This window comes from Bidens hawaiensis, unplaced genomic scaffold (genome assembly GCF_021521415.1).
Source record: "Bidens hawaiensis isolate Kalapana, Puna unplaced genomic scaffold, B.hawaiensis_p1.1 tig00058862_1, whole genome shotgun sequence".
NCBI lineage: Eukaryota > Viridiplantae > Streptophyta > Magnoliopsida > Asterales > Asteraceae > Bidens > Bidens hawaiensis.
In genome coordinates, this window is record NW_027506422.1 from 9127 (window position 1) to 22500 (window position 13374).

General features: G+C 40.2%; 1 protein-coding gene across 1 annotated transcript; it reads right to left on the reverse strand.

Moving 5' to 3' along the window:
* Positions 1-6171: 6171 nt before the first annotated feature.
* LOC143617808 (F-box protein At3g07870-like) lies at positions 6172-7324 on the reverse strand. The gene has a single exon (XM_077090252.1). The coding sequence runs from the start codon at positions 7322-7324 to the stop codon at positions 6212-6214; it is 1113 nt and encodes a 370-aa protein (XP_076946367.1). The 3' UTR covers positions 6172-6211.
* Between the last annotated feature and the right edge of the window lie 6050 nt (positions 7325-13374).

Genomic DNA, 13374 nt, shown 5'->3' on the forward strand with positions numbered 1-13374 from the left:
GAAGGTCCTCCACTGGTGCGGAAGAAAAAGGCTGCCGTCGGGAAGGGCAAGGAGAAGGTGGCCTCTACGGCCGACCCGGTAATCCTATCTGACTCGGAGTCAGATAATGCAGAGGTGGCGGGGAAGCCCGGTGGTGAGGAGACCACCGCTCCGGAGGCTGCAGGTGTTACCTCCGGGGAGGCAGCGACGACGACGGTTACCGGTGTCAAGAGGCCGACTCCATCGGGTTCGCCCCCGCTCGTCCGTGCGTTCAAGCTCAAGAAACCCCGTGAGTACCCCCATAATTCTTTTCTAGATTTGTTGTTTCAAATAAATTTTTCTAACACTTTTGCTTGTGCAGGTGTGGATGTTGACGCATTCCAGGGTGGAGTTGGAGCAAGTATTCCCCCGCCAATGACGGTAGGCTCGGTCAGCCTTCCCGAGGCGTCGACCCAGGCGTCTACGCCTGCTTCCGCTGGTTCCAGCCTTCCTGAGGCTGTTCCCGCTGAGAAGGTGTCTCCGCCGGCCGTGAGTGCAATTTTTACAGCATCTTTCACGGAGCCGGCGGTTACTGTTGCTGAGGAGGTGGCGCCAAACATGGCTACCACAGCGGCTGCCACTATACCTGCGCCACCGGCACCGACGGCCGGACCATCAGGTATGCGCCAGGCTTCCCGCCGATCTATGCCACCTTCCCGTCTGCCTGACCTGTTGGATGGATTTCCTTTAGGTTCAGGTGATGGGTTTGGCGGCTATCGGCCTGTTATTGACCCTACAGGTACGTAGGGTTCTTTTTCCCTTATATATTTTTATCATCTTTTCCTAACTGCCTTTGTTTCTTTTGCAGTGTCGGATTCCAATGAAGTGTATGTTCCAAGATGGAACATACGCCGAGGAACAACCCTTCGCACCCCTGTGGAGTGCGTGGACTGGGCTCGCCACGCTGCTCCTCATGGTGCGTTGGGGGAAGCCATGGCTAGCTACCAAGAGGGTAGGCTAACCAATGAGCTTCGGGTTCTCCAGGCCCGAACGCAGCCCCGCGTCGAGCTGCTTTGTCGTGAAAACGACAAGTTAAAAGCAGCTCGCGCCAAAGATATATCTGAAGCGCGGGCTCTTCGGGAGGAGAACCGGCAGTTGGCCGCTGCCGCAGCCGAGAAGGAGAAGGCATTCAAGGCCCTCGAGGTTGAAGTCCAGGCGCGACTCGAGGCCCGCTCCAAGGCTGCCCAAGCTGTGAATGAACAGCTTCGGCTGGCCAAGGAGACTGCGCGAAACTCAACTGAGAGGGCTGCCAAGGCTGAAGCTGTTGTTGAGCCGCTTCGCGAAGAGAATGAGCGGCTTAAATGCAAATTAAAGGCTCTTCAGCATGCTCATGACGCCTTGGCAATGGAAGATGCCAAGAAGCTGCAGGAGATCCTTGACCAGAGGGGGGTGCTTGACCGCACTGAAAGGAAACTCAAAAGCGTCGAAGAGGCTGCCGCCAAGGAAGTTCAACTTGCCAACCTTGATAAAAACGGAGCCGAACGTGCTTACAAAGAAAGTCAAGCTACCCTCCAATGGCTGCTTCGAGAAGTGTTGCCTCAGGTATCTTTATCTTTTTCTTTACGCTTTCCGCTCGTAATTAGAAAATGTTCTAACTTGTATTCTTTTGTAGGTTGCGCGTCGGGTCCTTTCAGAGACCTCTTATGACGATGCGATGAGCGCAGCCCTCAACGCTTCTCATGAGGATGGGGAGAAGACTGGCTTCCTGCTTGGTCTAGGGTTTGCTGAGAGAGGCTTTCCGCCCTCCAACTTCCCTTTATTCAATGTTAATACTGAAGCTGCTTATGACCAAGCTGTGAACCAGTACGCTGCCTTCCCGCATCCAGTGGTGGAGAAGGTGAATGAGGCTGCTGCTGCTGATGACGGGCTAAACATCCTTAAGGCTTTCCTTGGGCAGCCACGCTCAGACGGTGCTGGTCCAAGCGGAGGTGGCCCTGAAGCCTGATCCTGAAGATCTCTTCCCACCGCTAGGATAGACTTACCTTTGTATAGATTTCTTTTAGGCGGGTAGTTACCCGGCCACTGTTGTAATACATCATTGAAATATTAATCTTTTTGCGTATAAGACTGTTATTTCCTTCTTTGGGTTCCTTGCTTTATAAACTTATGACTTGCATGTTTAAATTAGCAGTTTTCCAAGTGTTCAGAATAAGAACCTTTGAACGTGGTTGATAGTGGGTTAAAGTTTCGCTTCCTCCTTCGTGATTGTGCGGGTAGAACCGTCACTTGCACTTGGTAGGATGGCTAAACTTTAACTTTTATCTAACCTGCGTGCTGGTTTTTCTTACTTTTTTAGGATAAGTTAACCTTTGAACGTGGTTGATAATAGGTGTGAAGTTTTGCTTCCTCTTTCGTGATTGTGCGGGTAGAACCGTCACTTGCACTTAGTAGGATGGCAGAACTTTACCCTTATCTGACCTGCGTGTAGGTTTCTCATCTTTTGAGGATAAGTTAACCTTTGGACGTGGTTGATAATAGGTGTGAAGTTTTGCTTCCTCTTTCGTGATTGTGCGGGTAGAACCGTCACTTGCACTTAGTAGGATGGCAGAACTTTACCCTTATCTGACCTGCGTGTAGGTTTTTCTCATCTTTTGAGGATAAGTTAACCTTTGAACGTGGTTGATAATAGGTGAAGTTTTGCTTCCTCTTTCGTGATTGTGCGGGTAGAACCGTCACTTGCACTTAGTAGGATGGCAGAACTTTACCCTTATCTGACCTGCGTGTAGGTTTTTCTCATCTTTTTAAGAATTTTGTTTTGAACCGTTCGACGCGCGGTTGTCGATAGGTTAGTGTTCATTTTCCTTTCATGATTCATGCGGATAGACCGGCACTTTCATTTAATGGGATGAACTCTTTCAACTGACCTGCGTGAAGGTTTGCCACGTTATTGGGTTCGTGCGGGTAAGACCGCCTTCCCACGCAACGACTTCACGTAATGCGAATGTCGTCACCAGTGTTGGATAGTTTTAACCGTTCGACGCGCGGTTGTTGACAGGTTATTATTCAGTTTCCTTAATGATTCATGCGGATAGACCGGCATTTTCATTTTTGGGTGCTGAACTATTTCCCCTTCAACTGACCTGCGTGAAGGTTTGTCACGTTATTGGGTTCGTGCGGGTAGGACCGCCTTCCCATGCAATGACTTCACGTAATTATGCGGTGAAAACCGGCATATTAGTGTTCAGAAAAGTATAAATGTAAAATCATCAGCTTCGATATTCTTAAAGAGAATCATTTCCATTAGAAGTGGCTCTTGGCCTTCTCTTTACAAATTGGAATTGATTACATGCAAACTGTGTAATTGAACTCCCTTCCATGTTGGGATGGGAGTGCTATCGAGCCGATACGCACCTGGTTCGGGATCTCGTTCTTTACGCAGCATGTAGTCTCGATTTTGAAGCTGAAATTGGTTCGTGTTTTCCCCAGCTGGGGTTCTATACGCACTCGCCTGCCTAGCTTTTATTTCGCCACGAGGTGCGCGAGCGTCCCATCTCTGACGAATGTTTCGACCATGTCTTTTACGTCTATGCATTCTTCGGTGTTGTGGCCTTTTGTTCTGTGATAGTCACAGTACTTGCTCCGATCAGCATCGTGACGATGCCGGATTACTGGAGGCTTTGGCCATGGGAGCTCCTCAGTAGCAAATATGTCAGTGACGCTTTTGGTAAGTGGCGTCCACCTGGAGTTCCGGTGCGGCTTTACATTATCCCTTTCACCCAATCGGTGCTGTAAGCCGGATGAGGTGTCAAAGTTTACCCTTGACTGCCAAATGCCTTGCTTCCGTTTTTTGTTCAATCGGGCGGTGAGGACGTTGTCCTCTCTCGTCCTCTGGGTGTAAAGGTTTGTGTTCTGCGGAAGGTCTCTACCCAGTTGCTTCTCCGTTTCCGCATAGCGTTTGGCTGCTGTCATGATGCCATCCCATGTGGATGGCATTCCATCTTTACCCGTTAGGGTGCGGATAAGCTCTGGGTCTTGCGCGCCCTGGATGAAGGCTGCGCGAACAAGATCCTCGCTGATATTGCCCAAACTTAACTTCTTTGAGTTGAAGCGAGTGATGAAGTTTGGCAGAGATTCATCTTCTTCCCGTGTGCATTTGAGGATTGTCCATTGCTCCTCGGTATACTTTCGCTGCTGGCTGAAGTGTTGGCTAAACTTCTGCTGGAAGTCTGCCCAGTCGTAAATGTGGTTAACCGGTAAACGATCGAACCAAGCCCTAGCAGCCCCCACCAGCGTCATTTGGAACATGTAACACCACGTGGGTTCCGTCCAATTGCTAACGGTTGCCCCCGCTATGAACCTGTTCAAATGATCGTCTGGATCAGATATGCCGTCATATGTGCCTATGTTAGGCATTTGTTTAGCACTTTTCGGGGCAATTGCTTCAGCAATGTCCCTTGCAAATTTGGACGTTCCTGCATTTGTAACGTTTGGTCTGAACGTTTTAGAGAAGTCTCGTGGACTTCCATCTATGCTTTTTGGTTTGAAGGCTTGTCCAAAATGCCTTTTCGGTTGGGTTTCCGTTTCTTTACGCTTCCCTTTTGCTTTATGACGAGGGTTCGCGTCGGAGTCGGATTCCTCCGAGTCATCCTCCCAGTATTCGAATTCGTCGGCCTGTTGCATGGAACGCAAGCGTTCGTTCAACTCAGCCTGGAATTCCTTTTGTCGTGCCTCCGCCCATGCCTTGACTTCGTCGAGAGTCTGGCGGGGGAGTCTTCGTTTTTCAAACTGGGTATCGGTGGATCCCAGTAGGCGGTCATTTACTGCACTTGCCCCTGCTTTAGTAAGTGGGGTAGTGTTCGTAAAATTTACTTCACTTGCTCCGGCTTCGGTAGCCGGAGTAGTGTTTGTAAAAACTGTGTTGCCGGTATTCCCCCCAATAGCTGGGGTTGTGGTTACCGGAATTTCTCTAACCATCTTTTGTATAAAGTTTTGAAAAAACTGGAGAAAATTGTAGTTCTAGCTTTATGCACGGATGGCGCCAATGAAGAAACACTAACCGGACCCCGAGCAGGTTACTGGTAACCTGGGGGTTGGAGAGATGTTTCCCACGAGGGGTTAGACCCTTGGAAGATGGTTCTTCTGATAACCTGCAAAACAGACACCGTGAGCTCGTCACTGAGAAGGGGGGGGGTTCCTCCTTGTGACCACCCTCCGGCGTGAGAATCAGACTAGATTGCTCTTTAAATATAAAAGTATATTAAGAGATTGCTAGAGCAGATATCAGGTATATTATGATGATAATGTAATAAGATATGATAAGATCAGATGATCATACCATTTGTGGTATTTATAGCCGAAGGTAGGTTTCCAAGGGGTTTAGCCGGCCCAACACGCTACCAACTGTAACCTATGCACGTGCCCTGCCTGTGAGTGGTGGATAGGTAGCGGCTGACACAGAGCAGGCGTGTCGTGCACTCTTCCTCTTCTGCCAACTACAGGCTAGGCACGTGGTATGGCAGGAGTTGGTGGGTAGGCGGCGGCTATTGGTCACAGTGCTGTGGCGTGCTGTCTGCCATGCTGCTGTCAGTGAGCTGTCGCATCTCTGATCAGATCTTTTGCCCATACCTCGTCAGGTACAGTAAAAGATCCTTCAGTATACGGACTGGCTTATTTGGGCGGGAGTATTCCCCCTCCCGCCTCTGTGCGGGATTGCTCCCGGCTTGGCTCATTCCTTCAGGTGACACTGAACGATTGAGAGCTAAGTGCCTTGTGCGTGTAGCCATGCTGCGCGGGTGGCCTTCCCTCATGGCTTGTATCCGAGGCTGCGGGAACAGGCGGAGTCCTTCACCATGGGAGGCATTTCCTGCGGGACCAGCTTGCATACTGCGCGTAAGGACGTCACTTCTCTGAGCATGGTTGGTCCTGCGGATCCAGTTGGTCTCTGCGCAGACGTCCCTGTTTAAGGTGAGTCTTGCGGGTCCAACTGGGCTCTGCTGGGACCTACCTCTTCAACCATATATCAAGAAAAGCTCAACTATGATGGGCACTTTCCTTTAAGAAAATAACTAGTGGAGCGATGGCTCACGTATCAAATATATATATTTATTAAAAACGTTTATTCATTAACAAAGATAAAAATTTTATATATTTCAATAGGAAACAAAATGAACACAACAATTACACTTATGAACCACGTCGTGACATCTAGAACACATCAACTCTCTCTGAGGGGAAGTCATGGAGTTTAAGAAAGCTAGGCCGATAAATTGATTCCTGTTAAGAAGCGGTCAAAAAGTCCAGTGTCTTTGATTGTTCTCCTCCGAGTACAATATTCGAGTAATTTGTCCTCATAATGGACAATCAAAAAGGTTCCATCTTTCAAACACTCTAGCACACACAAATAGTCACATAGCTCCCAATGTGGAATAAGGCTAATAATATTCTTGATCACCACCTCTCTATGCCAAGATTTCTTGTCCCCATATTCCTTCATCACCCAAAGCGTGAACCGAGAGTCGTAGATATCGACTACACACAAACAACCCTTCAGAATTTCCAAGGTTTGACCATGCACCTGATGTTCATCATTTATAGCTTCAAAAGGAGGAGACGGAAATAACTCAAACTTCTCGTTGTCAAAATCAAAGGTGCAAATCTTTTGAGGGGAGTCCTTATCATAAATAATCCAATGAACACGTCCGTCTAGAAATGAACCTTCCCATCCTTGAAGCCAGTAAGGGACATGACCAAGACTTCTCCATTGACCCATGCCAAGGGTGTATACCTCCGCTTCTAATATACTTGGCCGAGATGTTGAAGAGGAATCTGGTGGTATATTCCCTTGGAAAGTCCGTATCACTTTGTACTCCTTTGTCTGTAATCCGACTCCAAAACCATAAACGATTATGGCATGACCTTCTGTATAATATTGTTGCCTAGGGAGAGTCATGTATTCTCTACTGATAGGATTGCATATGTAAGTGTCATCATGAAACCGACCACATTGCCACAAACACAACAAACCATTGACGGAGCCCACTATATGAATTTGGGAATTTTGGAAAATGGCAGCAAGATTTAGATCAAGGTTCATGACAGGGTCATTATGCAAATGGTGGTGAGCGGGTTCATCTTCGATTGACACCCACTTCAAAATGCCCTGTTTATAGTAACCTCTTGGACTATCATTTTCAGAGTCATGATGAAACATGAGGGCTGTAGGTGATCTTGAGAGATGAAGATTTATAAAGTAAGAATCTGAAACGAGATTCCACCATTTCTTGCATACACCTCTGCAGTGAATTATCGTCTTGACTGGCAGTCTTGATAATATATCGAACATCACGTTTTCAGGTAAGTCTTCCATGGATGAACCACAGCGAAAAGACGTACATATGTTTTTGGTAAATTCTGGTAAAGAATGTTCATGTTTTATATTATTTGTAGGTGTGATTTATAGTTGTGAAATTTATAAAATTCATATACTTGGAAGACAAGCAAAGTTGACTTGACTTGATCCAAGGAGAAAATTTAAAATATGTTGGCTCAATAAAGTACTTGGTATCTATGCAACATGTGAGATCTGAAAAATCTAATAAAGCATAAATAAACCTGTTTGATCATCTTAGTTATCCAGTAGCTAACGCATGGGGATTTTCTACCAACCTTGTGCCTTGCAAACGAGTTGAATGCTTGTAAATTCAATTATTGTTGCACTTTATAACAAGTATAAGATTTTGTAGTGCATTCATTATAAATAGAGTAAAGTGCCATTTTCGTTCTTGTAGTTTGACAAATAATGTGAATTTAGTCCAAAAAGTTTATTTTTTGTATATATGGACCCTCCACGTTTCCAAATTACTTGTTAGTTGTTTTGTTTCATTTTGTTTAGGTTTGGTTTTTGTTTCAGTACGGTATTGGGTTTTAGTTTCGTTTTGGTTTGAGTTTATTCGGCTTTAGATTTTAGTTTGTTTCACTTTTGTTTAGGTTTTCAATTTATAGGTTTTTAGTTTCGATTCAGTTTCATTTATTTAGATTATAAATAACAATAAAACCTGTATTTTAAAAATGTGTAATATAGTGTTATGGCTATGATATTAATTCATATTATTTCGGTCAAAGTATGCTACATGTAATTGAATTTCCGTATTTGCACTATTGGTAATGATATGTTTAATGTGTCTGTTTAAATTCAAGTGACATTATATGTGTTTGACTTGTGAAGCATAGATAATCAAAAGAAACATAGATTAATATGTTGTTTGACTATTGAAAGTCAAACTTTTTGAAAATGACCTTTTAATACGTAGTTGTTTCTATGCATTACAAATTGCACACACTTTGGATTAAAATGCTTTTTATGGCTATCGCAACAAAGTTTATTATTATGTCATTTTTAGTCATTTATCTTATTAGTTGATTCAATAAGCACCCATCCAAACATCATATTCTCTCAAGTCTCAATAGACTCAATTTTTGTTAACTTGAACTTGCAACTGAAGACAATGCTGGTTTACTTTTTTACCTATTTGGCATTTATTGCATCAACTACAATAACCAAATCAACATTCTATATCATTTTGACAGTTATCACCTTCGCTGCTGCTACTGAACGATGTTGGGATCTAACATCCTCTACAATTCACAAAAAGAAAAAAAAAGACATTTATGCTTGTTGTGAATTGTAGAGGATGTCATATCACATGCCCTTGTTGTGAATTTTAAACAATGTGTCTTTTATATGGTAATTTGTGCATTTTAAACAATTATGTAACATGACATCCTCTACAATTCGTGTAAAAGTTAATGGAACGAACACTAACAAGCATGTACATAAAATATAAATAGTTGCTTACACAATCCCATCTGCAATAAAGGATGTCATATGCACATGGCATATGGTAAGTTTCTTGGCATGATTTCACATAACATCCAAGAACAACTCATTTTTTTACCACAACTGCTGCAATTTAGCGTCGTTGGCCTTTCAATTTCTGATTCAAGAATATAATAAGTAAAAAGAGGCCAACATAAAATGTCAAGTTGCTTACCAGTGAAGTAGACATGAATGTTGCTCCGACACCTATAAAAACACATAAGCGGCTAAACCCTCCGGTAAGAGACGAACTTAAACATGAAAAACATTTTTATGAAAATATAAAACTAAAAATGGGATATGCCATTGAGCGTGGCTTAAACCTGAAAACATTTAAAAAAACATATATGACTTAAAACAGATATGCTTTGTTTAATGGTTTCTTTGTTTTACCATTTTAAACGTTTGTCTATTTTTGTTTGTTCCACCAAAACTTGTAAGCAAGCCCGTCCCCGAAAATCATAATAAAAATTTAGGCCTCGTGCGAAATATAATTTGGGCCTCCTCATAATATAAACTAATCAATTATATATCAAAAAACCACAATATGGATACAATTGTTTTAAAAAAAATAGTGTATCAAAATGATCGAACTTAAACGAATTTTGAGGCACTCTTGGCACATTTTATAAAGCAAAGCTCCCAATCAAGTCTTTATAGTCCATACCTTCTAATAACTCGTTTTCAATAGATATTATCGTCAATCCGATAAATCTTTCTTGGGACATTTCGGACTGGTAATACCCGTCCCATTAGGGTATAGACGGGTTTGAGATTAGTATTTATTACCTTTGAAATCTTTCGCATGTTTGCGACGGGTATGCAAGTTTTAGTATACCCGATTACCCAACTCGATTACATAACCCCTAATTATGTTCCACACGCGCATTGCACGAGGAACTCGACTACGAACCCGAATATCAAAACGCGAATACACAAACTAATCGTCACGATTACACTGCGCATAAAAAAAAGTTTATCTAAATATAAATATTATCAATCCGCGCGTTGCGAGACTGGAACTCGATCGGTTTTGTGCACTCACTATAGCAAACGAAAAGGAAAACAAAACGAAGCATAAAAAATATATATAGATATGGACGCGTGTTTGATCCGTTAAAAACATTTCAAAAATTATTAAAAAAATTAGTTGAATTTAAGTTTAATAAAACAAAATATCTTTTATGATATATAAGATTTTTGTTGTTTTATTGTAAATCCAGTTATCAAGTTAAAATGGTCGCTTATAAATATTCACCTTTTTATAAATTTAAAAAGATAACTTACATTTAAATATTTCAAATTCTTTTGGAAATGTTTGGTGATTTTGACCTTCAACTTTTACTTTATTCTTAAAACCAAGTAAAATAAACCCAGCAAACCTGTTTGGCCAACTTGCAAAGTAACCAAAGTTAACATGATTTTGATCGATAAATTTTTATCTATTTTTGAAAAATAGTGAAAAACCCAACAAAACTATGTGGTCAAAGTGCAAACTAACCAAAGTACAACAGGCGCCAAAAAAACGTGGTCTGCTCACTGTAGTATTGTACCAATCAGTTTCTCAATTACATACAGGATGATTGGGTTTGAGCCTCATACAGTCACTCATGTACTCATGTATATATAAAAGTTAAAAAAAACCTTTAGGTCCATTTGAGCTTTTGGGCCTCATGCCTTTGCACGGGCTGCACAGCCCATGAACCGGGCCTTCTTGCAAGCCTAGTCATTATAACCAAATTCCATGTCAATATGCTGTTAGGTAAGACTGCATGTTAAAGTTACAACATATGCTCTTTATGTTATAACTTTGATTTTAAAAGTAACTTTATTAAAATATAAATTAATTACATGAAACTTGCTCTAGAAGTTAAATGAATAAAACTGACTACCTCAAAAACACCATGAAGTTGGTGGGTGGAGTAAAAGGAAAAGAAGCAGACCAGGTGTGACATGCCTAACTGAGTCCCGGTAGCGAGGGGGCAAACCTGAAATTCTATTTAAGAAAAAGCTTAGGCAAATTCATAACAATATTATACTCGAACCTTACACAATGAAACGATTTCCATTGGAATAATTAAATCCCTCAAGCTTTGGTGATTAACCAAAATGCTCAACTAAAATTAAGATAAAAACATAATGGTTATAATCTTTACTCAAAAATGTGTAATTATATCTTCCAAAAACTAAATTTGACCTTGCGGAGGGGTTAAGATCAAAGAGCCACCCATAAACCAAAACCAAAAACCTATTATTTCTTTTGATTATTCCTCATTCAAAAGTGCTAAAAACAACTATCTGAGAGTTCAGATAAGTGACCCATACAAAAAGCAAAACCCTTTCTGGTTATGTATATCTAACTGAATAACATGATGTTTTGATTGTAAACAAATTAATAGGTATTGAATCACACAATTGAAAACCAAAAGTGTAGTTGAATAACTAATATGTTTAAAGCACACATTATTAAATAATAAAAATCCATAAGTATTGACGTTACCTATGATGATGTGGTTTGTAGCATTTCATATACACAAGTTTTTTGTTGCACAAGATGTAAAAATATAATCATTTGGATTGGAGACATCCATCCCTGAAAAACAATCTACATATATATGAGCAGTAATAAAGTCACAAGACTTCAATGAAAGAATGAAAGAAACAAATATGTGTTCCTGAGTGTTAATAATGGAGTGAAAGGAAAAGAAACGAATGGAAAGTAAAGAATTGATGTGTTCCTTACGCTGTGTTCCTGAGTTCAATTAAAACGAGAAAGGAATGGAATGGAAAGTTATCCTTTCCTTTCTTTTCTTTAATTTCACCATTCTCTATTCCTTTCCTTTCTTTCCACTTTCTTTCCAAATTGGAAGGAAAACTTTTCCTTCTATTTTCTTCTTTCTTTCTCACCTTTTCTTTTCCTTTCTCCTCTTAAATGAATCTCTGGAACACAAGTTATTCTGATTTTCCTTTCCTTTCTTTCCAAAAAAACTTAGGAACACAACTCACTTTTTATTTTCTTTCCTTTCTTTTCCCTTTTTCTTAGGAGATAAAGGAAAAGAAAGATAAAAATTATGTGTTCCCAAGTTTCATTAATGGAAAGAAAGGAAAGGAAAATGGAGAAACAAAGAAGAAAGTGGGTGGAAAACTTTCTTTCCAAAATGGAAAGAATTGAGAAGAAAGAAAAAGAAAAAGAGAAATGAGATGAAAGGAAAGGAAAACTTTCTTTTTCTTTCCTTTCTCTCGTTAAGTAAACTCGGGTGTTCCTGAGTGTTAATAATGGAGTAAAAGGAAAATAAATGAATGGAAAGTAAAGAATTGATGGGTTCCTTAGTTTTTTTAGGAGAGAGGAAAAGAAAGATAAAAATTATGTGTTCCCAAGTTTCATTAATGGAAAGAAAAGGGAGAAATAAAGAAGAAAAGTGGGTGGAAACTTTCTTTCCAAAATGGAAAGAATTGAGAAGAAAGAAAAAGAAAAAGAGAAATGAGATGAAAGAGAAAAGAAAGGAAATGAAAACTTTCTTTTCCTTTCATTTCTCTCATTTGTGCTCTGAACATTTTAAAATGTAGAGTTCTCACCCTTTGTGATTTGAAAAGAATAAAACTTACTCAATTCTCTTTCTTACAAATTACCAAAGTTGTTTTAATATATTAACAACTAGTTTGAGACCCATGTATTACACGGGTAATTATTGAAAATTTTATAATAGAAAATTATGATTTGCTTCCCTGTGCTTTAGTGGCACACAACGTGCATAATCAGACTGGGATCTGTAAAGTGCTCCCACCCATAAAGCATAAGGAGTCAAATCATATTTTTCTCATTTTAAAATTTATACATTAAGAAATATACAATCAACAACGAAATTATCATATACTGTTAATACATTTACAACTTACATTAAAATTACAGGAATTAGAAAAGAAACATTACACAAATATTTTATAAATAAGAAAATTTTCTTGTACACTACATTATTGGTCAAATTAGCTTGTTTATCAAGAATCGAATTCTTTAGCACATGTCTGCTTGTAACTCTTGACAAGACAACTTGTAGCTGTCATGTGAGAACACGGGTTCTTTCAAGTAAAAACATATATTTTGGTTATTTTTTTATTGAATTGGATACTTTTAATAATATTATACCAACAGGAATTTTAATACAAAGTATTATACTAATTGATATTGAAGTTGATTGAGCATGATAAATTTGTTGTCACCAACCGACCTGTATTGAAATATTTCAAGTTTTTTAATTTATTACAATTAAAAGTCATATAATCAAGGAGTATATGAAATAGTTGAAAATATCCATAAGGAATGCAATTAGCAGAATTATGAAAAAGTCATACTAAATTGTTTGCCATTGTTGTGAAACTTGGATTATTGCATGAGTTAACAAAGTACCACATGATGTGTCTTATATATAGTACTTTAAAATATTAGAAAATAATGTTTTAAACCTTGAATACTAATCCCGTGTGATTAGTGATTATTTTAAGAAGAAGTTGCAATATTTAATTAAGTTGATATATCTATCTCT